This window comes from Mercenaria mercenaria, chromosome 18, assembly GCF_021730395.1.
Source record: "Mercenaria mercenaria strain notata chromosome 18, MADL_Memer_1, whole genome shotgun sequence".
NCBI lineage: Eukaryota > Metazoa > Mollusca > Bivalvia > Venerida > Veneridae > Mercenaria > Mercenaria mercenaria.
The window spans coordinates 58,573,649-58,599,694 of NC_069378.1; the positions used below are offsets into that span (position 1 = coordinate 58,573,649).

At 35.3% G+C, this 26,046-nt stretch overlaps 1 protein-coding gene across 1 annotated transcript in view; it reads left to right on the plus strand.

The window, feature by feature from the left end:
• Positions 1-22,185, plus strand: part of LOC123538609 (protein Wnt-9a-like) — a 31,472-nt gene extending 9,287 nt beyond the window's left edge. Inside the window, exons 2-4 of the mRNA XM_045322827.2 lie at positions 1,764-2,038; positions 12,864-13,132; positions 18,497-22,185. Of these exons, the coding sequence (XP_045178762.2) occupies positions 1,764-2,038; positions 12,864-13,132; positions 18,497-19,081 (1,129 nt within the window). The 3' untranslated portion in view covers positions 19,082-22,185. The remainder of the gene's footprint in view (positions 1-1,763; positions 2,039-12,863; positions 13,133-18,496) is intronic.
• Positions 22,186-26,046: the final 3,861 nt, after the last annotated feature.

Genomic DNA, 26,046 nt, shown 5'->3' on the forward strand with positions numbered 1-26,046 from the left:
AGGATTTGAATATTTCAACAATTTTACCTATATGATATATTCCTTTGATGTGAACGTGTGGAATTACAACTAAATGGAGATACGTTAACATTACGTGCTTATGCGGGGGTGTGCTGGTAGTTTTATTATACAAACAGCTGACTTGGGTTCTTATCCATACCAGATAGTATAGGCGTTAAATAAAATACCAGTTTTAATGTATAAGATTCATTGATTACGGGGCATGCTCTTCAATGTAGTAAAAAATGTAATGAATAAGCTATGTGGGATAAAAACATCATAATTCAGCGAAGATAATATTAACGAAAATTTGTTACACAACTGTGGACTTTCCATATGCAATATGATACAACATGCACCAGCAATTTAATATTGACCAAGACTGGATGGTGACTGATTGTTTTAACGTATGACGTATAGATATTTGAATTCCCTTAATCTTTACTCTGATATATCTCTAAAATGGTACCGCTTACTATTTTTAACAACTCTGCACTATTGTAATATTCCTCGCAGTTTGTTGTTTTTTTTTTTGTTTTTTTTTTAACAGTTCAACAGCACATATGACGTTTGACTGGCTTTAATTAGTGTGCAATATTTAGGAAATACTGTATAGAAAACCCGTGTTTTAACGTTATTAATGCACGAAAATAGGTTACACGTCAGCGGAATAATTTCACGAGGGCGTAGCCTGAGTGAATTATTCTTGTGACGTGTAACCGAATTGAGTGTATTTATCAAAGTAAAACACGATTTTGCTATACATTATTTCGATTTTAATATGCTCTTAATAATAAATAGTAGATAAAATTATGTAGCGCTCTTTCTTGGTCGCAACGTCATCGCACGTTAACGTGGCTTCATTTTAGCATAAGTGTGTTTTAACAGAAAACAAGCATATTAGAATTATATTTAATGCGCAATTTTGCAATACTGAAACTGTTCACCGTCTTACAGCAAGTGTTATTCTGGCTAACGTAATTCGCTATACAAGCCCCATTTACGAGAGAAAAAAACTGTTTGACCTTATATGACTGGCCCTATTCGTCACCGGATAAAAATGAAATCTTGTGATTAGCTATATCTCAACAACATGTCAAAGACTACAAGCTTTTGTGAAAGTCACACCTAGATGTTTATACTTGGTGGAATGAGGGGTATTAATTCAGCTCTTATCTAAGATTACGCTAAAGAAAAATCAAAGAAAATCTTTGTAAGGGCTAGGAATAGAAGTGTACAAGCAGTTTATTTTGAGTTTATTTTGATAAGAGGTAAATACGACCAGATTAAAACAAAATTGATAGTTCTTTGCATGTCCCCAAAAATCAAGCTTTCTGCTGATCTCAAGCAATAGCTTCACAAGTAAATGTAAAAACGGACGGATTGATGTAGCTCGAGATCTCCTGGGACGCGTATCTTTCTAACTTTCAGCTTCGTGTTGAGGCGAAATTGCACATAAAACTTACTTCTGTTCAAACACGTGTTTTCAAGGCTGACTCGCCTATTATGTGGACTATCATCAAAAGAAAACTTGAGTAGTTTTGAAAACTTTTGTTTTTAATGTAAAAACATTCTCTAAAGATTTAGTGAACTGTGTTTATGTTTGGACAGTATCGTGGACAGACGTTTTACTGTATCTATACTAAGTTTCTATCGTAACAGGATGTACAGACGCCATATTCTGACATTGAGGACGAATAACCAAGCATGCGTGGAGCAACTCTATTTATAACTTTAATTTGGCTCCTTGCTTTTATTCTCAGACTCTCTGCGCGGAAACCTATCTTAATAGCGAGCCTCGGGTTCCATCCGAACATGATTGAGGACAAGCGGGAAACAATGGCGGCCGGAAAGCTCTGCAATTTGATGTTACCCCGTCAGAGGAAACAGAGGAAAATGTGCAGACGAGGGAAGGGTGTGGCAGACACTCTCCTAGAGGCAATTACTTTATCCACACAAGAGTGCGAATACCAATTCAAAACAGAAAGGTGGAACTGCACACTAGAAGACCAGTATAGACTTAATATATTAGAAAAAGGTAGGTGTCGCTTTGGCTTCTTTCATCGGTACCCCTAGGCGATCATTGACAATTTACCGTAGTTTGGCGGAAAGAGCCGAAAAACTGCGATAAGCATCCCAAAATTTAAAAAAAAAAAAAATTAAAAAATTCTTTTAATGCTGACGCTTAATATGAAAGGAAGTATAACATTATCTTAATGTAGGATATCTTTTCTTATACGAATGTTTTATATATAATCCATATTATTGCGTTCGGGTGGAATTCTGCTACAATGGAAATTATCGGGACATGGTCCTCTGTCGTATTTTTATAAACCACTGAAAACTTAAAAACAATATTATTAATCTCACTTCATTCCTGATATGTATATCAGTAGTTAATTAATTAATGAACTATTACTCATGTGGAATCATTTTATTTCGTTGGCATACGATTTCGTGTTTTCTCTCCAAAACGGTTATTCGATGGGGGCTTAAATTCGGAGGTTTCAAAGTATAAAGATGAAATATATAGGAAGTATCTGTGTTCTTTAGGATTTAATTTCTCGGATTAACACAACAACGAAATCTACTAAAATTCATCCCCGGCGAAAACATTCACATTTATGTATATCTATTAAAAGGGTATACTGAAGGGTATATGAAAACCTTAAATACTCGTTCAGTCGCATCTGGGTGTGGTAAATGTGGCAGTAGCCTTAACCAAAATTTCATGAATATTTTTCGATCTATGGCCTGAAGTAAAACAATAAATTTTCATTGACCAATGAGCCATATCGTATTTTATCAAATTAATTACGTATAAACTTCACTCTCTCGCCCAGGTACTAACATTACAGGTATTTTGTCACGAACTAAATTACATAGGTGGACTTTATTACATGTATGAGGTAGTGATGTGTGAATTATTTACGTTTACTGTCGTCGTGTGATTTTTAGCCCTTACCCTGCTAAATTTTTATAATGAACTCGTCCGTCTTTCAGTTTGGACAGTACCATTAACTGTTAAAAGGGGTGCTCACCAAAAAAGATTCTGACTGAATGGCGAACAGTGCAGATCATGATCAGACTGCACGGATGTGCAGGCTGATCATGATCTACACTGGTCGCAAAAGCAGACTCAATCGTGTCCAGCATGATAAGGTTTAGTTCAAAGCTAGAAACGAAATCTTCCATGATTTTACTTAATACTCGCATTTCGAATGTCTTTGTTTATGTTCGTATGTTCTTCATGTAAGCGACACCTTTCTACTAAAATGCATTTTGCCTACCTCGTTACAACATGTTTCCAAATTAATTTTTAAAAACGATGTAGGCACATAACAGTTTATGAATACATCTGTTTCTACTTTTTAACTAAATGATTAGATCTTTTTATAGATGTATTATGCTTTGATACCATTGTTATATTACGGACGAGTTCTACAATGATTGAAGCGGTCATAATCTGAGATGACTTTAACGGTCGTAATAGGCTCAAGAAAGTGGAAGTGAAAGAGCAAAAATACAGATGCTTTTAGATAATCAAGATTTTTAAGCAAGCTAATTTAGAGGAAAAACGCGGCGACTCAAACGAATTATTGTTATTTTTTTCACATATACACCGAACTAAATCCGAAACCGAAACGAAAAAAAGATAGAATATGTGATGATCAAGGTGACACTTTACATTTATATACGCCGAAGCCGGAACCGAAAAATTAAATGAATTCGGACCTGAAAAGTGAATCATAAACTCACGTTTTCCACATGTTGGTCGATTCACGCACTTCCGCCCTGAGATTCAGATCAAGATATATATGAAACCTCTAGCTGGTTCCGAAGCGAAGGAAACGTCATGTGGTCGGACTCGTTTTCGGCTCGATGTGTGTGTGAAATGGCCTTTAAGAGACTAACCCATACTTTTTAGGATATTTTATTTCTCAAAAATCCATAAAAAGGGAGTATTCTGAAAGTGACTAGTGGTACACAAACTTATTGATATACAATTTTTGCAAGATGTTCTTATAAATAACCAAAAATATTGTGAAGAAGGTAGTAAACTGTTGCAACGCTTTTGAAATAATGCAGAAATTTTACATTATTCTTGCATTTTTACTTTTATCTAACTTTTATTTTTACCCACTTTATCATAATTCACTGTCGTATATACTGCTGCACCAAACTTGGTGGAAATGAACATGTTGAAAAATTTCGCTAAAACTGTGGGCGAGTAGCTTTAAACGTTATAGCAGTGCACTATATATGATCACCTTGGATGTACATGGTGGTACTGATAATTTTTTATCCGTCCGTAAACAAAGTTAGCCAAACACTGCACGACATTAAAGGGTCCGGAATATAAACATTCGGATATGAAGTCCGGTTCTTGTCAACAACCCATGTCACCAGGTTTAATCAAGGCTTATAGAGTCATCACTGTTCTCAATCTGAAATTTAGATTTAAATTTGAAATGCCGACAACTTCTTTAATAATGTATCTTTACTGTTCAAAGTTCGCAGGCAATTTCAGTATCGATTAATTTAAGCTATTTGATTGGAAACGTTCACAGATTGATGAACCACTTCTTTATCATTTCTGTATTCATACGCCAAGCTACAGTAAAATTTAAAACAAACGGCGATTACTTTCTCATTTTGAACATTAGCATTAAGTGTGAGCCTCAGTTAGGTTACTTTTTTTTCATTATTTTTGATTATTGTTAAAAAATCTGGTGAAAAGTTGTTTTCTCTCTCTCTCTCTCTCTCTCTCTTTCTCTTTTCTTTTTATGCCCCCGAAGGGAGGCATATAGTTTTTGAACCGTCTGTCCGTCTGTCGGTCTGTCGGTCTGTCAGTCTGTCCGCAATTTTCGTGTCCGATGGATGGATTTCAAATAACTTGGCATGAATGTGTACCACAGTAAGACGACGTGTCGCGCGCAAGACCCAGGTCCGTAGCTCAAAGGTCAAGGTCACACTTAGACATTAAAGGATAGTGCATTGATGGGCGTGTCCGGTCCATATCTTTGTCATCGATGGATGGATTTTCAAATAACTTGGCATGAATGTGTACCACGGTAAGACGACGTGTCGCGCGCAAGACCCAGGTCCGTAGCTCAAAGGTCAAGGTCACACTTAGACATTAAAGGATAGTTCATTGATGGGCGTGTCCGGTCCATATCTTTGTCATCGATGGATGGATTTTCAAATAACTTGGCATGAATGTGTACCACAGTAAGACGACGTGTCGCGCGCAAGACCCAGGTCTGTAGCTCAAAGGTCAAGGTCACACTTAGACGTTAAAGGTCATTTTTCATGACAGTGCATTGATGGGCGTGTCCGGTCCGTATCTTTGTCATTCATGCATGGATTTTAAAATAACTACGCATGAATGTGTGACACAATAAGACGACGTGTCGCGCGCAAGACCCAGCTCCGTAGGTCAAAGGTCCTAAACTCTAACATCGGCCATAACTACTCATTCAAAGTGCCATCGGGTGCATATGTCATCCTATGGAGACAGCTCTTGTTTTTTTTTTGTTTTTTTTTGGTGCCGAGAGCATAATTAGTAAGAAATGACAAATCCGTGCGGAAACAGTTTATTTTGAAATATAAGGATTAATTTTTCTGGTATTCATTTATACGTAATCCCTCACACGTTTAACAAGGTTGTCCGGAAAGTATTCTTGTTTGAAAAGTGGGAGGTAGCTTATATAAATATAACTGTGTTCATATTCATACATTCCTTCGCGAACAGAAGCACTCAGTCCAGTTACATGTGCACAAGCTCTATGTGCTTAATTGTTTCGTTTAGATAGGACCATGAATAGACTAGTCACTAGACTGATAATAATATATTTCTACATTTTTCCTTTTTTTGATGAATTTAATTTTATAGAGACAAAAGCCAGTCTATTTTAGAGATTTTCACAGAGGAATGATATGTTGATATTGGACATAGAATATAGACTGGCTCAGTTCACTACATTTAATCAGAAAAATGTAAAAAAAGATATATCGTAGTCTATAGGAGCTAGTCTAGACCATGAAGTACTTGGGCCACTGAGTAAAATGTATTTGTGTCTTGAATTTTAACAAAAAAGTAAAGTTACTATGCTACTGTTTTGTGGAAAAAAAAATATCGCCAGTCACAGTGCAGTTTTTCAAGGTCACAGGTCAACACCAACCAGGGATAGCACAAACCCGAACATTGTCACGAAAATTGGCACTATAAGGACGCGTGTATGAGTGGAAGCAGACGACCGTGGAAGCAGACGACCGAGAAAGCAAGGCATCTCGTTATATTTGCTGACGAGACACGTTCCTCATTTTATAAACACTTCGGTATAAATTGTTGTGTCTGATGTCCGGTATTGTTTATAATACAGAAAAATTGTAAGGCGATGTAAGCAATGGGCACTAGTATCTCGGTCATAAAGTGGCAACAACCACTACTTTTTTGTTAGTTTTGATTGCAAGATGAGAATCATGTTTTTGGACTCTTATATGTGTATGAATGACAAAGCAGTTGTGTTTTTGAACATGAAATTTACTGATAAATTTTATGGGATGTTAAAGTCATGTCCTAGATTTTGACAGTGGCAATTTTTTCAGGGTTTTCTGTGCAAGTGTCCGCCGCTATTTGCATTTTTTTCTGCTGCATGTATGTGGTTTATTTTAACATGACATTCGTCTATTACAAAGGAAGAATTTTCGTATTTCTTTGGAGAGATTACAAAGCCATTCAAATTAAATCTAGCCCCTATTAAAGTACATGGTACTTTTCACTTTGGAAAGCAGTGTATAGTTTGCAGTTCACACACTATGTCTTAAAAATCATACAATATTTGAAATACCCTCTATACAACACAGTAAGCTAGGTTTGAAAAACAGTTGTGACCATTTCATTTGTCTTTGGATACATTTTTAAAACTCTGAATCAATGGTTTGGAAGAGAATCTTTCCTGTGGTTATTGCTTCTCCAAACTAATGATATTACGTTTTGCAGGCTGCTTATTATTAAATTCACACTTGTATTATATTTATAAGATAAAACTGCCTCAGACTATCATATAAATAATCATTGCTTCTTGGATGCATACCAATATTACGGACTATCAGTTCGGCAACAAATGAGTTGCGGGTGGTCGGCCATTAAGGTCACGGTGGCCAACTGACCGTACGTTTGACCGACAGGTGTCTATGTGTACTTGTTGAGTGACTATACAATAGTTGGAGGAAGTTGTAATACGTATAGGGGGACGATTTCAGTAAATGTGATGATAACAGCGTGCCTAGGTTTGGTCTTTTTGGTTTCCGATGTTAAGTGATTTGTGTATTCAATTATATCTGTCCACCACCATCCACTATATCATTGCAGAAATACATTCTCTCATAATTGCTTAGACATCGGACGTTCAATAAAAGTTGTCATTTTAAAACAAATGTATTAATATTTAAATTTAGGATATGAAGAATACAATTTTCAAGATGGGAAGTTACGTACGTCATTAAAAAATGTGGACTTCATATTTCCCCCGCATTTGATTTCTAACACGTTCCCACTAATCCTTAAATGGCCGAATTTGCCCATACCGCGTACCAGTTGTGTACTTTAACAGTACCAGTAAACGAGTATAGTGTAGTACCCGGCTATAAAGTACTTACTGCGGAGCAACGCTTAACTTTTTAAAGATAAATTTTTAAATACAAACAATTTGGAACAACCTCCGCAGTTTACTTTAATAAGGACAGGAACTTGGCCATTTACTTTTATGTCAACAAAGTTTGTCGTAATCTTTGATAAACACGTCTATGATATGGTATTAACAAATTAAGTTAGCAAAATTTGACATTAAATCATGAGTAAAGCTATGATAGCATGCGTTTGTGTGTTTGATTGCTTGTTCAGTGAAATAAGTGATCAAACGGCATCAGATAGTTGTTAAACAAGTAAATCAAATTGAAAGGTGTAATAAGAAATATGAAAAAGCGTCGTTAGTTACGGAAATATCATTGTCGGCGTACACGTTTTGTTATTTCCTGAATATTAATGCGCACGTGTTATTAAAGAGGAATTTTTATATGAAAGCACATACATTCAGTTCCATTTGATTATTTTAATTGCAATTTTAAATGTATTAAATAATAACCATCCGGTAATCGCTTTAGAAATAACTTTGAAAATATATTTTCTAAGTTTTAAGAAAAATATTTTGCCATGTTTACTTCAAGTAAATTTCAAAATATAACAATGCAGATAGGTAGGTAGTTTTTTCGCGGATTTCACCTCCAGATATGTTTAAGTTATACATAATTGTACTGCTCTTCATTGGTCGCAGAAGAAACGTTTGAGATTTCGGAGTTATCTGGAATCATTTTATGGACAAAGATGTAAATTTCCCAGGAAAATCCCAGTATAGTATTTTGTCGAAACACCGGTTAAATGACTATCTTTTCGAAACTTTAGTAAGCCAACTTTTAACAAACGTATACATTTTTCACATTGTTTTAATTTCGTATGGATCTAGCGTAAGTGGAGTGAAAATGGTAACTTTTCGAAATAACGCGGAATGTTTTGACGATTAATTCAAAAGTAATAGAGATATTCTGATATATTTAAAATTTAAAAGTTCTACAAACGCCCTAGGAATGCTGTAGACTTATCAAGATGGCATGACCTTAACAGAATAGATAAATCGTTTACTCAGATGTTAATCAGTTTGAGACGTCATTTCTTAACACCTCAGATGTCATTTCTTTTGATTTTAGACGTTGTTTTTTTTAAACGTCAGACGTCGTTTATTTAGACGTCATTTCTTGGGGCGTCTTCTTGAACATGATAATTTTGAACGTGACGGCTCTCTTAATTAGTCTGTGTTAAGTTAGGCTATTTAAAATAGGTAAAGCGTTTTTTACTTCGAACAACAAGAAACCAATTGTATAACACAAGAGTCGAAAACGTTGACTATCTAAAGAATCTTCCTACATAATACATTTTCCTAAAATAAAATCAACCACAAAATTAAATGACCTTTAGGCGATGACATTTTGTTGCAATTAATGAAATTCGTATAGGACAGCGGCTGAAGCGACCGCCGGACGACTAGAGTATACTCGCTTCCGACCTTTATTTGGTCGTGTAGTTGACTTGATAATTTCACGACAGCATTTACACCTTAAAACATTGTCTTCTTCCATAAAAGCGCCATAAAATTAAATGTTTTGGTGTATTTTAATAGGAATGCTTGGCGCTTATTTCTACGGACAATAAAACGAACACCTCTATGTTCGTTGCTGGAGACGTGCCTACATGGTTTATTAGGCAAATTAAGATCAAACTTGTATGACAATCATGAAACAGGGGATGTTGAGGCGGAATTTATTCTGTTTCCATGTTTTCTGATCTGTTTGCATCGTGTTTCTAATTTCCGTCGACAATAAATGTGACTTATTTTTCCCAAATTATTGCATTAAACTAAAATCTGGCCTACATTTCTTCAACCTGCATAGTTTGCGATCCAAAGCGCCTTTTTAGCCGTAAGAAATTCGTTTATAACATTAGTATATATCTCTTAATAATTAAAAATCAAAGGAAAATTGACTAGTACAATTCACGTCGTAGTGCAAATCTGTTGAACAATATTTAATAGGAACAAAAATAATCGAAATTATGTAAAAACCCTCATCAAAGTGCCTCCATGATCTAAAATTAGAATATCATAATTTAAAATTTAAGATGTCTATAAAGAATATTATACAGATTTCATTTGAAAATATTTGAGGAGAATAACCTTCCTGTCTGACCGAAATCTGGCTCATTTCCTTTAAGGAATCGGTGCGAGATGTTAAGAGTAATGAAAGCACATGCGTAAATATAAACATAAAATGAGCCGCGCCATGAGAAAACCATCATAGTGCATTTGCGACCGGCATTGATCCAGACCAGCCTGCGCGTCCGCGCAGTCTGGCTAGGATCCATGCTGTTCGCTTTCAAAGCCTATTGCAATTAGAGAAACCGTTAGCGAACAGCCTGGATTATGACCAGACTGCGCGGATGCGCAGGCTGGTCTGAATTCCATGCTGGTCGCAAACGCACTATTTTGATTTTCTCATGGCGCGGCTCAAATGAAAAAAGTTGACGTAGGAACTTAAAGAGTAGCCATAGAGACTCAGGGAGCAACACAACCCCGTTGTAAAATCGGTAACATATACAGAAAAGCAGCAATCTGCCGCGTTGATGACGCAGTAAAATGTCAGGCATTTAATTAGCCTTTTCTTGAAACTCTTAAAACATCAAATAATATTGGGATGATTGTTACACTTCTTTATATACATATCTGTTTAACAGTTTTATAACGGATAGACAGTCTTATTGTCTCATTTTTTTACGAAAGGGGATTGGAAAATGCAAATTAAAGAACATAGGCTTCTATTAACAACCTTCAATAAGCTATGTAGTTGATATCCTTAGTTTCGTTTATATGCAAATTTGTCTTTGGGATGGTGAAATAAACAGCTTATTTCGAAATAGAAAATATGTTCAATTAAAGACCACGGTATAGACTCGTTATTTCAAATTACATGCTCTGTCCTCATTATACATGTACATTCTATATAATTAGACGTCTCACCTCAATCCCAGGACCTATACTTACAAATTGTCTTTTCTGATTTAGATGGTAACTTAATACATGTCCAAAACGATAATTCGTATGCTAGATTTTATTTACATCTCTGATTTACGATTTTCAACATTGTTCCCTCCGATCGTTACAAAATTGCACCTCTTACGGCGGTATTTTGTCAATTATTCAGATCCAACTGACCGTTCAGAAATGAATTTAAACCCCTATTTAGGCTTTTAACTCGAGTATTCAGAATGAAAGTACCCCAGCATCTTTCCTGTGCCCGTACCATTCACTACCGCATATTAAGGGCTTTAGGAAACTTTCTAATGCGCACTTGATTGAGAGATATTTTAATGTGTCACATTTAATCCAGAATTATGTCCTCAAATTTTCACACTCCGGACAAATTTCACAATTCATGTCTGCCAATAAGAATTGATACGACTTATTTGATTAATGCAAACTACAAAATGATGAGAGTCAGATTCAAGGACCACCTTGCGGGAGTTAAATTGCTCAGTCACGTGGACATTGGCTCTTCAATAAGGGACATGACTGGTCAACACGAAAATCCCACGCATCCGTATTTATAACGGTGCCCTCTCAAAGTAGGGACTAACCTCCAGATCGTACAACAACATAGAAAAAATAAGATATCACGAAATAATTGCATATATATTTATTAAGAAACCTTTAAAACTTAGCTAGTACTGACAGATTATAATGTTATGGAAACACATCAGAATAAGTTGTTTTTACAAAATTAAAAAGCACTTGTCACGGGGTGCCGAATGTTAACTGCCTTATATAAACTGCCATTAAGTGCGGTCAAGATGGTAGGGGAGATTTTATTGCCGAGGCAACTCTGGTTCGAATCCCGACTCGGACGTGTTTTTTTTTCTTTATTTAGTATTTCTAAAAATAGAGTTGAAACAAACATTCACTTTCTAATGTTCATAATATGGCTAAACTTTAACCTTTAAAGAAAGGTCATATTGAGCCAAAATCTGTAGTCCAGCCCCTTTAATCTCAGTACAGAGTCCATCCATCTCCTGCAAGAAATGAATGGCGCTGCTTGTCAGGTTCCGCATTTATTGACAAGACGAGGTTCTAACCGGCGACCTGCTATAAGCATCCAGAAGTATTTTCCATTGAAAATGTCCGCTAGTTATATATCATCTTTCTGACACTGGTTTTAATAACAGAGAAAATGCTGTCTTTGTTGACATTTGCGGAAAAAGAATAACGAGCGCCAGTCTTCCACAATTTTAATATTGCACTTCGCGATCGATTATAAGAATATCAGAATCTACGAGCATTCTGCACAATGGCACATACCACGAAATCATTAATATTCTTAGGGTGTGGGGATTAATTTTCATAGATTTCATGGTTGATTCAATCCACGAAATAAATACCAACGAATAAACAAAGTTTCCATCAGCAAATTCGGCGAATTCATATTTCAACGACATAGTCATTTTAACCCTTATCATGCTGTTGATTCTGCCTTTGCGACCAATGTAAATCATAATTAGCCTGCACATCCACGCAGTCTAATCATGATCTGCACTGGTCGCCATTCAGTAAGTATTTTTAGTTTTTTGGTAAGCACCCCTTATAACAGTTAATGGTACTGTCCAAATTGAAAGATGGACAAGTTAATTATAGAAATTTAGCAGGGTAAGGGTTAAATATATTACAAAAATAAAGTAGTAGTATAACGTAGTCTATGTCATGAGGACTGATATGTGTCCTGTATACATGAGTTACCCAATACAACCATGTGATTTATATAAATTTAAAAACAGCTGTATCCCCTATTCCAATGAAACTTCATACATACGTGTAGTTGTACTAGTCACTTTTTTCTTTGATGGAGGAGGGTTGGAGCACTGGGACACTTAAATCCTCCCAAGTTTGTGAACAAACTTATTTTACATTAATTGAGATGCCAGATTCCAATAAAACGTCTAACACATGTTGTGTAGATTTTTTTGAGACACGTTTTTCTTGGTTGATGAGGGATGGCTGAGGCGGTTGGCATCTATACAACAAGCCCCTATTTTGTTCTTAACTAATTACAGTTTAGCTGGTTATTTCAGAGATCAGTGTCACTTTGGAACCAGCCTCAGCCCATCTCCAATCCTTCACCTTTATTTATTTATTTATTTATTTATTTGCTTATTCCACAGTATTCATCACACTTAGTGATAGCTCTAGTTTCTTTTTCAGGTTTCAAAGAAACATCATTCCTTTATGCAATAAGTTCGGCAAGCCTCGTGCACACATTTGCACGTGCGTGTAGCCGAGGGACCATAGACAGATGTACATGTGACGAATCAAAGAACCTGCAGAACAGGGAGGCGTGGTTATGGGGCGGATGCGGTGATAACATAAAATTTGGTTTGAAGTTTTCACGACGATTTTTACGGGCGGGAAAACGACGGGAGAAAGACATAAGAGCGAGAGTAGATCAGCATAATATTCGACTGGGAAGAAAAGTAAGTCAAAACTTTTCAACAATTTGTATATCTCAGGAATGGAAAGCTACGCCCCTGCTAAGTTTTATAGAAGTAGATAAACTCTGATAATATATATAATCATCCAATGTAATCGAAAATATTTTCAGTCAAAATTACTCATCGTTAATTGATATAATTAACTTAATGATTGGAAATGAAACATTAGTTGAGTTGTAAGTCTGTACTAGGAGGGTGAGTGCTTGAAGAGAGAGAGAGAGTGTGTGTTGGGGGAAGGGGGGGGGGGGGGGGATACAATTTTTAGCAGAGAATTATTTTCGGGATTTGGATACATGTACCGATTTTGATCGGATACAATAACTTAGAGGTGACAGGCAAAACTTAATGTCAGTTCCGTACAATTTATGTTAACATTCCTTTCAGAAGTCACGTAAAACAACTTTAGGGGAGTCACAGCTTTTTGCTTAATCTTTTGTAAACAACGAATGATTTAAATATTTTATAGATTTATAATATTATGTTTTCTTTATCACGCTGGTGACATTTGAAATGATTTCATATAAAAATATATTTTTGTGATGTTTAAGAAACAAATTCAATCATTTATATACAGATTTCATGTTGTTGCTCGTGTTAACCGTAAAAAACATGGAAAATAGCGTGTATAGTGGTCATTCGTAGCTGATTTATCGGCGATGCTTAATAAAACTGCACCAAGACGTTCATGTTATACATCGCGGAATTAAATGTCAAAAACACGTAGACACGTGTATATCTTCGTTTTTACATAAAGAAGAAACTACAATGATACCGATGATGTGTCTTAAGTTAGATTTTGCGGTTGGCATAAAACACAGTTTTTGCATTTTTTCAATGAAGTTAAAGTTGACACTTTGTTTTGTTTTCCGGCCATGTCGGTGCCATTTTGACTAGGTTGTGGAATTCTGGGCTGATCTAACTGTGGTCAAAATAAAGACAATGTTTTTGTAAATATGCAAAAATGACATTGACATATGTGGTAAACGGGGAAACTCAACATCATCAACAATTGAGTCATGTCACCGTTACAATTCAACAAATATCCATTAATTTTCAAACAAGGCCTGAAAAAAATGTTTGTTTCCGATATCCCGACCTACTTTAAATTTTTGGCCCAATCCTAAACGTTTTTGGATATTTTTTTTCAACTTTTTCACAAAAAAATGCAAAACTTTACTTTTTATGCTTTAAACATGGTCAGTGATGTTAGAAATCAACTTACTGATGCTCTAAAGGCATAGCCCCCCTTATTTGTATTCATTTTTTGACACAAAAATAATTTCCGAAGAGCCACTTAATAAAAAAAAATACTGAAAAAATATCGACCTACCTACCCTAATTTTTTAAGCATGTTACCAGAAACAAACAATTGTTAGGCCCAAGATATAGCTCTTTAATCTCTTTATATAATTCGTGATAGAGAAAATACATTTTCTTTGATGAAGGATAAATACATCTTTGAAAAATATCTTCTATCAAGAGAAAAATGTAATTCTATCTAAAAGAGATCTTTCATAATGTTATAAACAGTTTTATTTTTACATACGAAAGGACGCTAAAATCAAGATATTTCATTTAATGAATTAAGTTAGATAGGTCTGCAAGAGCGGTAAAAGCGAAATGTTACTCAGCGATGTTGAGAGCCGCGCCACGACAAAACGACCTAGATGAATTTAAAAATTCGCACAATGGCGTAACAAACGACGTATCGCCGGCCGAGAACTTACACTGCCAGCAATCTGAAACAACCTAAAGACCTTGCTAATATTATGAATTTATTTACTTTATCAAAGACATAATGACTTTGGGTAATTCAAATATACAAATTTATATTCTGAAAACATTATACTAAAATTACGAAAGATCTTATGTATCTCTAGCTTTTTTTATTCTTTTGTTGATGGTACTGTCATAACTTACAGTTTATATAAAGAATGTTATCTTTTTTTCCGAGCGCGCATGCTTTCAACGTTTCAAACATAAAACATGTGGTAATCTTGTTAATCTTTTATTAACAGGGTCATCGCCATAATAAATTATTGGAAACATATGCTCAATTTTATTAACAAAAACTCACATTTTAGAAATAAATACGATGCATCTTGAACGACTTTTTCGGAAGGAGGCCAATATCACCTCGGTGTTATTAATTAACTGAAAATAAGCCCCATCAAACCATCATTTTTTTTTTTGTAAGAAAACTTGAGACAAAGCGTGTAGGTAATCTCACGCATGTCATTTTGAGTTTCATACCGAACCGTAACCTTTAATGTCACCTATAACAAATAATCATAATTGTGACGTCAAATTTATATGTGCCGTCGCGTTTCAAAGTTTTTAAAGACGATATTTTCAATTTTACTTAGGCTTAAGAACAAATTTATATCATTTATATAATAATTATAAGGTGTAGTATGTGTATGTAATAAAAAAGATTACATTTGCACCGAGAAATATGCACTCGTTCTTTCACTGAATTGATGCAGAACTCGTGCGTGCATATTTCTCGATACAAATCTAATAACCTTGCTCCATAAGTAATTGATGATTATATGTTTATTTCGGGCAGTATATGATTTCATATGAAATATCGAAGCATCTGAACGAAGAGCCGAGGTAAATCAAACAATAGGCAACTAGAAGGCCTTCTTAATTTTATTTTCATTCTAACATGATCATTAAAAATATGATAGAGATATATGCAAGACTTTATTCATCGTAGAAGTAATGAACGGAATGTCATGCGGCAGTTGACGTTATATATGACGTCATAATGTTCTCTCACCGGTTCGCGCGTCAACCGTTGTTTATCGTAGGATATACCATACTTTACTCCATTGATTACGGTAGTTCTGCACGTTTGATAAACCGGAAGTGATGACGTAACGTCATTTATCCGGAAAACGTAGAATAAAGCCTGGATTCGGCGTACGGAAATGAAACTCATTTTATGAATTAATGACAACATGTTAGCAAATTTATTAAAATGGTACTGTTACTATATTTCTAAAGTAAAAAAAAATTATATTAAAACATATGACACGTTAAATAATTCAAATAATGTCTTAAAATTAGCGTGGAATATTTGATGCACTTTAATCATGGTCAAATATCTCAAAAATAAGCACATGGACCTATACATTTTATTTTACCATATTATAGGCCATATGATTATTTACAACTGTGAGATGTTTCATCAAAATCTACATTGTAGAAAAATTTCTATTTGCGAAAATGTTATGAAAGTTATGGTTTTCCCATAGACTCCCATTATGAAAAATTGCGCGAGGTCCAAAATTTTCAAATCAGTCCAGCAAAAAATCAAGCACACGACCCTATCCTTTTTATTTGCTGGATTTTCTAGGTATATTCTGAAGTTTTGAAAAATCGGAGTTTAATCAAATTCTACATTGTAGAAAAAATTTCGATCCAAACGTGCAGAACTACCTTAACTGACAAACAAATCAAGCCATGTTAGAATAGGCGAAGTTTACTTATTGTTTCTTTGTTATATACCGTTTTATCATGATTGTAAAACACTGTCGGTCGATGAATATCTAAACATAGGGTCGTCTTGGCTTACAGAAGCCATTGATTAAGCTGATAAGATCATACTGTCGTGGTATTTGTTTAAATTTGTATATTAAAACATAGGGCATTCATTATACACAGACTTCAGTAGAAGTACATGATAATCTGAAATATTTTCGTAATCGCTCTCAAAATCACTTATTTCTAAACATATAACAGGGGAAAAATATAGAAATTCAAACAATGTGATATATTTGCTGATCTTCTAAACCAATAAAAAGAACAGTTGCCCGATTATGTGCTATATTAAATCCTTATATTTCACACTTGAAGTGTTGATAAATACTTGCATTGAAATATGAAGGGCCAGAATACAGACCGGCCCAATTAAACCCAGATTTACGCACTTAAGAGCGGGTATCAGTTTTCCAGCAGAACATTCTATACTTGAGCCGTGTCATGGGAAAACCAACATAGTGGCTTTGCGATCAGCATGGATCCAGACCAGCCTGCGCATCCGCGCAGTCTGGTCAGGATCCATGCTGGTCGCAAACCCACTATGTTGGTTTTCTCATGGCACGGCTCACTTTATTTTTCAATTTAAAATATCTGTAATTTGAGTGTTTTTACTTATGGGAGGTGCATGAATCGGCTAAGTCAAACATATTAAAATATTTCATCGGGTGTAATCGTGGCTATGGACCGCATCTGTCGTATACAGATGACATGCTGTATCGCACGGTGCAAACTGTTAAATCCGCAGCTGATGTCCCTTTTTTTCAGTAAAATGTATTATATTAACAAAAAAATCAAGTATAATTTACTGAAAGTATTACAATGCTATATAAACATAATTCGAATGAAACAAAAATTGATATTACTCAGACGGAATAAGTATGAGTTTGCAGGCAAAACTTTTCAAGGAGTGGACCAGGAAACTGCGCATGCGCGTATTTATTTAAGGAAACTTCCGTACCCGTACGCGTACAAAGGCCTAAATAAAATGTTTCCACTTCTGTCGTATAAAAAAAGTCTATTATCATGCAGTTGAAGATAATAGAAGAAATTCAGATCTTCGTATCTCTCAACACGTTCTCGTTTTAATAAATAATGTTCAGGTAAAAGAAAATCGGATTCTCTCTAATTTGCAAACAAGAAAAAAAAAGTCGAACGATTTTTTTCTCTTTAGATCGTCCCGTAAGTTTAAGTGTACGATATATACAAAAACACACGGTAATGAAAGTTTTTGTAAATTTGGCAAATTAAACAAGGTTTCTGCTCAGTTTGTAAATCATAGTTTTTGTTGACAAGTGTTCATTTATATGGACCATACGAGGTGCTAACAGATCTACGACATATGTTTAGAAATATTAGTAAACGTCGATGTGAGGTCAAATGTTTGAGATAATAATTATGCCAGCGAGTATGACTGATGTTTTACAACCATTAATTTGTGTGTTTTTCGATGAAAAAATAACATTACAGATTAATCCGCAGTTAGATTTAGAATTGGACCGGAATCAGTTTAGATTTAAACAGCTTTTTTTAAATTCATCATCGTTTTAAAACAATTATTGAGCTATCTGCTCTCAAATACTTTGACATGCTCTAGTATAGTTTAAGTGACAAAAGAAGATTTTGATACATACATCAATGTTGATGTCAAAATAGTTCTTCCTTCAAACACATGAATCACTCTTTCAGTTTAACCAATGCATATCGTATTACTGTATTCCTATGGAGATAAGTTTCCTAAATGTAAATTTAGACAATGTCAGAATAAACACTAGTTACATATTTTACATATATTTTCAGGTCGTTAATTCCGCAGTGAAAACGAGATGCAAGTGCCATGGAATTTCAGGCTCGTGCACGGTGCGCACGTGCTGGCGACAGCTCTCAACATTCCTCAACATTGGAAATATCATAAAAGACAAATATGAGAACTCTCATAAAATTATAACATATACCAACCACGCAACCGGGAAGTCCCCGCTTTCTGACGAAATTACGTTAGAAAATAGCGTCGGAAATGTCGTTAGACCAATTGAATTACAAAACTATATCAGCCCGAATAAAGCCGGACGGGACAAAAAATCGCGAAAATCTAAAAGGGATAGAAATACATCGAATGAAAAAACCATAGACAGTTTTGCCCCGAGGTCCAATTTAATGGTACATTTAGAAGATTCGCCGACATTTTGCGATGCGAGTCCATTCACTCCTGGAACCAGAGGGCGTGTCTGTGACCGCTCAAATTGTGACGTCATGTGTTGTGGGCGTGGTTATAACAGACGGTTAGTTATGGTGAAGCGCGCATGCCAGTGTCAAGTTCATTGGTGCTGCTATGTTGACTGCAAGCAATGTACAAACGAAGAAGAAGTGTTCCTGTGTAAATAGTTGCCATGGTGATTTAATGTTCAATATTATGTTGTGCATTGCCTTAACTGATATGACGACGAACAAAACTCGTTCGGGAAAAGAAAATATAGCAAAATGACCCGGTAAATATTGATAAATAATTTAAATTAAGCTGCACTTTGCGTGGCAAAGCGTGAGCCAAAGGCTAAAGTGACGTGAAATGACACAGCGCATGCGCAGTTATCTAATTTTATGGATGACGTAATGAATTTCTTTGATATAATATCGTCTGTAACACTAAGATAAAATATGTCTCTATATTACATTGTATTAAGCGGTCACTGGATAATTCTAAGTTAAAGTTTATATTCGGTCTTTATTGTGTCCTTGTGTGACCTTGACACTAACGATTTGACCTCAATAATTGTGTCAAGGCACACTGACCTCACCATTGATATCAATGACATGTAGTTAACTATTTCATAATATTTCACCAGCAGAAGCAGATCGATATGCTCTGAAAATGCACGTATCTTTGCTTAGTAAGTAATGAGGCCTTCAAACAAAGTCGAATAAAGTATGACTTTCATGGCGTACTAGTATATATATGTATACAGAAACTAAATAGGAAAATGGCTTGAAAAAAATGTAGTTGCAAAACGGCGAGCTATTTTCTTTATTTCCATTGCAATGTTTTGCTGAAATTAATTGAGAGATCTATGACATTAACAATTAACATTTTCATATTGAAATGGTAGCAATACAGAATATTTCGTGAAAATTTAGGTCATACACCACCACTACATTTGTAGGGTCTGATTTTTTAGCTGATTTTACCGTGTCTTTGCTTGACTGAAAATAGTTTCTTTTTCTTTTGGTTTTCATTCAGCGCTGATATTAAATATTATTCAAGACAATGTAAGTTACAGTCATTTTAAAATATGTCCTGTTGTGTTCTGTAGCCATCTGCATATGAAGTGTCTCAGTTTTATATAGAAAATAAGAAAAACTGCTATTTAGTGTGTTTATGCCTAAAATGTGGAAATTGGCATAACTTTTGCTTTATGCTGCTAAATCTGAAAGCCTGAATGTTGAAACTGATATTTGTTGTAGATTCAAATGCTCATCTTTATGGAGAAGTTAAAAGTTGTAATATCAACACCTTAGCGCTAGAAGTGGATAATTGAAATGACAAAAGGAAGCACCTAACCACTTTTCGTCACGCCCGCTTCGTCATATTTCGTGTCTGGAGCATACTTCATAACCATTCGAGGTATTGACATTAAACCTTGCATATAGGTAGATGACGATGAGACAATGTGCATAGCGCATGAACTTGGTCTTTAGGTCAAAGGTCCAGGTCACTAACTGAGTTCAAATATGTCCTTGTTTTATGACACAACTTCAAGACGGCTTTAAACCTGAAATATAGGTGGGTACTGATGAATTAATTTGAGGAGTGCAACAGTCCACATTATCCCCCACCCACACACACTAACCCTCTTCCCCCCATTCCACCCTATCTCCTACCCCCACCTATCCCACTCCCCCCTCCCCCTCAAAAAAAAAATCACTTTCAGTTTTTTGTGCCTAAGTATCCCGTATCTGCACACACAAAATCCCCAACCCATTACTACTTTACAACTCCCTCCCACACAAACACACACTCGAAACATTTCTACAAATTCCTGATCCTTCGGGCTTATATTTCCCCTCTCTGCGAAGCTCCTGCTACGCTCATACATGTAACGAGATACTGTTTCGCTGTACCAGCAAAGTGGACACTATTATTGTTGAAATAGACATTTTTTCCACATTGACACGGAGAAATTGTCAGTGAAATATTAAGTTATTATTTCTCTAATGATTTGAAACATACGATTCGGCTAGATACAATATTAAACAGTTATGTTGAAATATACACCATTCGCTTTATGATGCAAGCTAAAGCGTCTATGTTGAAAATTTAGTGTAGCCTTTTAATACAAAATGTTGGGATATACACTGTTGCTTTCTGATAAAATATAAAGCAGTTATGTTGAAGCATGCACTGTTATTTATGATTCGGTATAAAACAGCTACCAGTATATTGAAACATAGACTGTTGTTTTATGATGCAATGTTAAGGTATTCAATGTTACTTGTTAAACCGAGATTAGTGTTGCAAAATCATTGTAAAAATAGAATGAAATTTCACGTGAATTAAATTAAAAATTGAAAACAGTTATCAAGAAAAGAAAATGTACCGTATGTCAATGAATTTTAAAACTGTTTCTTCATTTGAATTTGATATTGTAACTGGAAAATGTTGAAAGCGATAGGCATTTTCGTTTGTTATATTTTTAATTTACAAATTAATTAGACTGTTGCAGTGCGCATGTCTGTTTCTCAAATTCATAAATTTGTTATTTTACGAACGAAACACCCGGGAATGGCAGTGGCTAGTATCAGCACGTGTTGAAGTTATGTTGCTGAATTTACTTTAAACTAAAAGGTATGAATCCTTATATAGTTTATATAAAATTTTACTTTCTACAATTTTAGAAAATTGTAACTTTTCATGTTTGCAAAAGACTTTTGGAGTTTACTAGTATTTAGTGTCAAATTAAGTTGAAAGCCAGAGATGCTTGAAAAATTGGAATCTAGCTAGATGGTCTTTTCAACGTCTTCAGAAGCAAAAGCTTAACTATCTATACTATCTCGTCTTGAGACAGAACTGGTGCCATAGTCTTGGGTAATTTAAGTCTTTTAGGCTTACGGCTGTCAAATTCGCATTTCATTCCTCTATAAGTATGGATTTTACAAAGGTGATTGAAATGTATATCTTGTTTCTGTCTCCATTGCTGTGATGTCAAATTAATCTCTTTACATAAGTTAGTGAAACCGTAATGACACTCGACAATTTCCGTATGGTTACTTATTCTCGTTACGGCAATTCGGCATTCTTCGGACGTAAACGCGCACAGTGTTTTTTCCGTAAAAACCGAGGAATGCCGAAATGGCATACGGAGAAAACGTAATTTTCCGATTGTCATTATTCGGGTCCACTACCTTAATAGATAAAATAACAAGAAGCTAACATAGTAAAACCGACCTTTGTTATTGTACAGACATCGTGATACAAATAAATGAAATTCAACTGTGTCTTTTTTGTGTTTTATATAGAATATAAGCATATATTTTATCTTTTCCCAGTGGTATAAGAATATGAATGAGAAAAACACTGCAATCTGTGGGGACCCTTATCTTTGGACAGTTTGTTTATAGTCAAATACCCTCGATTTTCGACAAGCCTGGACCATTAGCAAAATTCCTACCTGCACGTGTTTTCCGTGCCGGTTTTACATTATACTTTTTTCTGCTTCTGTTTCACGAAGGGAGTAGTGGGTTTCATGTGAGGGATTAAACTGGATCAGGGGCAAGGTTATGATTTTGTTGGGTTTAACAGCACACCAGTACAGTTATGGGTCATATGAAGACTTTCCAGCTTTTGATGGTGAAGGAAGACCCAAGGTGCGCCTCCAGGTAACCAGCGACCTCCTTATAGCCAGGTGGAGGGCGTCCTCACATGAAAGAATTTACATCTCCAGCGAGGTTTTGAACCCACAGCGGTGAGGGTCACGTGATGTTGTTATGACATATAACATGAACCTAACATACCTGTTGTTTGGTTAAGGCTAAAAGATGAAAAAACACAGCTTTTCTCGTGGGTAAGGACTTTTTGCACTCTCCAAAGATGAAAAAACGGAGACTTGATCAGAACCATCGACATTCTGCACGTAAATAAATGAAATAAAGATCATGAAAATATTATACATATTGGGTCACGTTAACAGGTGCCATAATGATAATTTCACCTTGAAAATCGGCATAATGTTTGCAATAATGCTCGCAGGTGTCAGAAGCAATGGAAGATAAAAGTACTCTGCCATTGCAAAGCGGTTTTCTAGTGGAAATGAATTGTTGTACATTACCTGTAGAACAGTACTGATTGTGATCTGAGACTGATACATGTTCTTGTCAGCACCAATCAAATTCAGCGTTACAAAAGCTCAGACAAAGCGCTAACTTACGTCGGTTTTGATAAGCTGATTAAATCTCGGTTTCTTTACGTTATTCTCATAAACACGTGCTAAAAGCAACCTGCTCTGATACAAATTATAGAAATATTTTGCTGGATTCAAGAATTGTAAGATGATTCAGCTTTTGCACATACTTCCTCGATTTCTCTGCCTTTCACGGTAAAATGCATGGGCCAACTAAAAGTTACTGATATGCATTCCTCATTCGAAATCATATTTTCGTTAAAAAGTGATGAATGAAAGAGGCTCTGGGCAAATAACCACGTGCATCTGCGCAAATCGAAATTATAAAGATACTGTAACAGTAGAACATTTATTTTTTACCAACATGCCGGTATTTGGAGAAGGCATTCACTTTTACATGTGACGCTATAGTGCCTCCAGAAGAACATAGAATTTTCGAAAAAAAAAAATTAAACAGATACCAAAGTGTATTTAGTGTTAGAAAGATCATTAAACAATTCTACCATAGCTAATGTTTCCTGAGTAACATATGAAGATCTTTTCTTTACATACTTTACAGAACACATTAATTAACATTTTTTTTGTCAATAAATGCTGCAAACTCTGGTAGTGAATCACATAGTTTAATAGATACTATCTTACGAAAATATGTTCTACATTTCGGAAATTTTGGCGTTGTTTTAGAGGTGCGTCCCTTTACAAAATATTCGCCACTGAACCGGTTCCAAAAAATCGAGCACAGAACGTACATACGCGATCATGTAGTCTGGCTATACCGACTAGATAATCTTTTTTTTTTTAGAAAAAAATAATTCTTTTTTATATTCTGACTTCATCAGTCTTGGCTTTGATTATCGTATGTTTTGAAAAAAAAAGGGACATAATGATACAAAATTTGTATAGCCTCAGGAGTTATCTCCTGTGAATCTGACACAGACTATCGATCATGTGGTTTCCCATTACAATGATTAATAAATCAAGGAAGGTAACTCGTGCGTGTTTACGTCGCTGGCTCGAAGCCCGGCCTACTTCTTCAAATAAAAATGGAGTATATGCTGTATCTAATCATCAATCAGCCCGGACGCAGTGATCTAGTGGTATCACTGTCTGACTATGAAACCAGGGGTCGTGGTCTAGCCCCCGCTCCTCCAACTAAAAATTACTAATATTGGGATTATAGTCCCGGGTATGGGTACTTTACACCTGGCACGCTAAGGAAACAGGGAAACTTCATGATTTGGAGCATCATCTGTATCTTGCACTATCTTTCTACTAATATAAGTAGCATTCTTATGGGTTACCGGTGGCGGCAATAAATAAACACACGCACACGCACACGCACACGCACACACACACACGCACACACACACACACACACACACATTTAATCATTAATGATCACTGCGTTGCACAAATGGAATACGGAAATAGAGTATGGATAAAGATTGCATTAAAGTCCTATACACCTGTTATCTATATATAGTTACTATTTACTCAGAATTTAGAATTAATTTAAGATATGTATCTAACAAAATTTAAGCCATCAAAATTTAAACGACTGCAAGATTTTCTTACAGCGTAATTATGAAAATAGCAGACATATCTCTTTTTGAAGCCATGACGTACAGATAGGATCACGTGACGTCTGTTGGATAAATTGAATGATGCACCGGTAACCCTCGTGAATAAATACAGGAATGTTTGTCTGTCATCATTTGATGATAATGGTAATGTTATGGTCACAGAGCCATGTTTTAACCGCTTGTTGACAGAAACTGTCCCATCAAATGTGAATTAATGGACCATGTTTGGATAAACAAATTGTAACCTATTTGATTAGTCCTAATACCACTTTTCATGAAAAAATGTCTATGTTTACTGATGGGGAAACTCCTCTTTACAGAGAGATTAATGAATGAACATGAACAAGATTCTAAGACGTCGGAGTAAATTATAATATCACCAGATCTTACCATACGTCTAATTCATATGCACGGAAGTTCAGATTTTTAGTGCCATAACTTATATTTATGTGAATTTGATCACGTGACTTTTACATTCACTGTACAGAAGGAAGTAAAAAAAAACGTTTCCATAGAAGTGTAGTAGACAGCACTCCTATGGACTAGCCTGGCAACAATCTGGATGTTTTTTATTTAAAAAAAACCCATCATATACCGTTTGTTTGTTTGTTTTTTGTTGTTGATTTTTTTTTTGGTACAAAAGAGTAAAGGAAAATAATTTTCTTAAAAATAAATAACCCGGGTAATAACCATCTCAAGTAGTACGCACAGAGGTGACATATACATTTTTTAAACTAATACGTACGCACGTATTGGTATAAAAACATCTGTAAAACCTATTACTTTGCACTTGCCTACGTTCTAACATTTATATAAATATGTCAGCACGTGATAGTTATTAACTTATTATGTACGCACGTATAAGTATAAGAAACATCTATGTCGCCTCTGTGTCACCATACATAAACTATAAGATCACATCTTCTGTGTCTCAAGTGGTTTTGAGCGTAGTTCGGAAAAAATAAGGACTAACGGGAGAGAACCCACAAAATATTCGAAATTTGGTTTCCTGGATTGCTTCCCTTGCATATTATATTCCCGTATACAATAATGTCGGACATATACAATGTATTGTATATATATTTTTTAAATATTGCCCTTTAAGTTTGTTAATACGTTAGTGTAAACATTTTTTTTTCTCCAACACGTCTGACTGGTTCAGTTATGTGAAGACCGCGACGCTGCTCTATGATCAAGAGAATACGGTATTTCCCTGGCGAAAAACCTGATGTCTTTCATATACTCAATCGTGAAACATCGGGTATTTTCGTATTCTACGTATAATTAGTTTAATCATATTTTATTGTAATTATCACAATCACTACGTATAATTGCGTAGCATAAAGACCGAGGAGATCAGATTGCATACAGACTA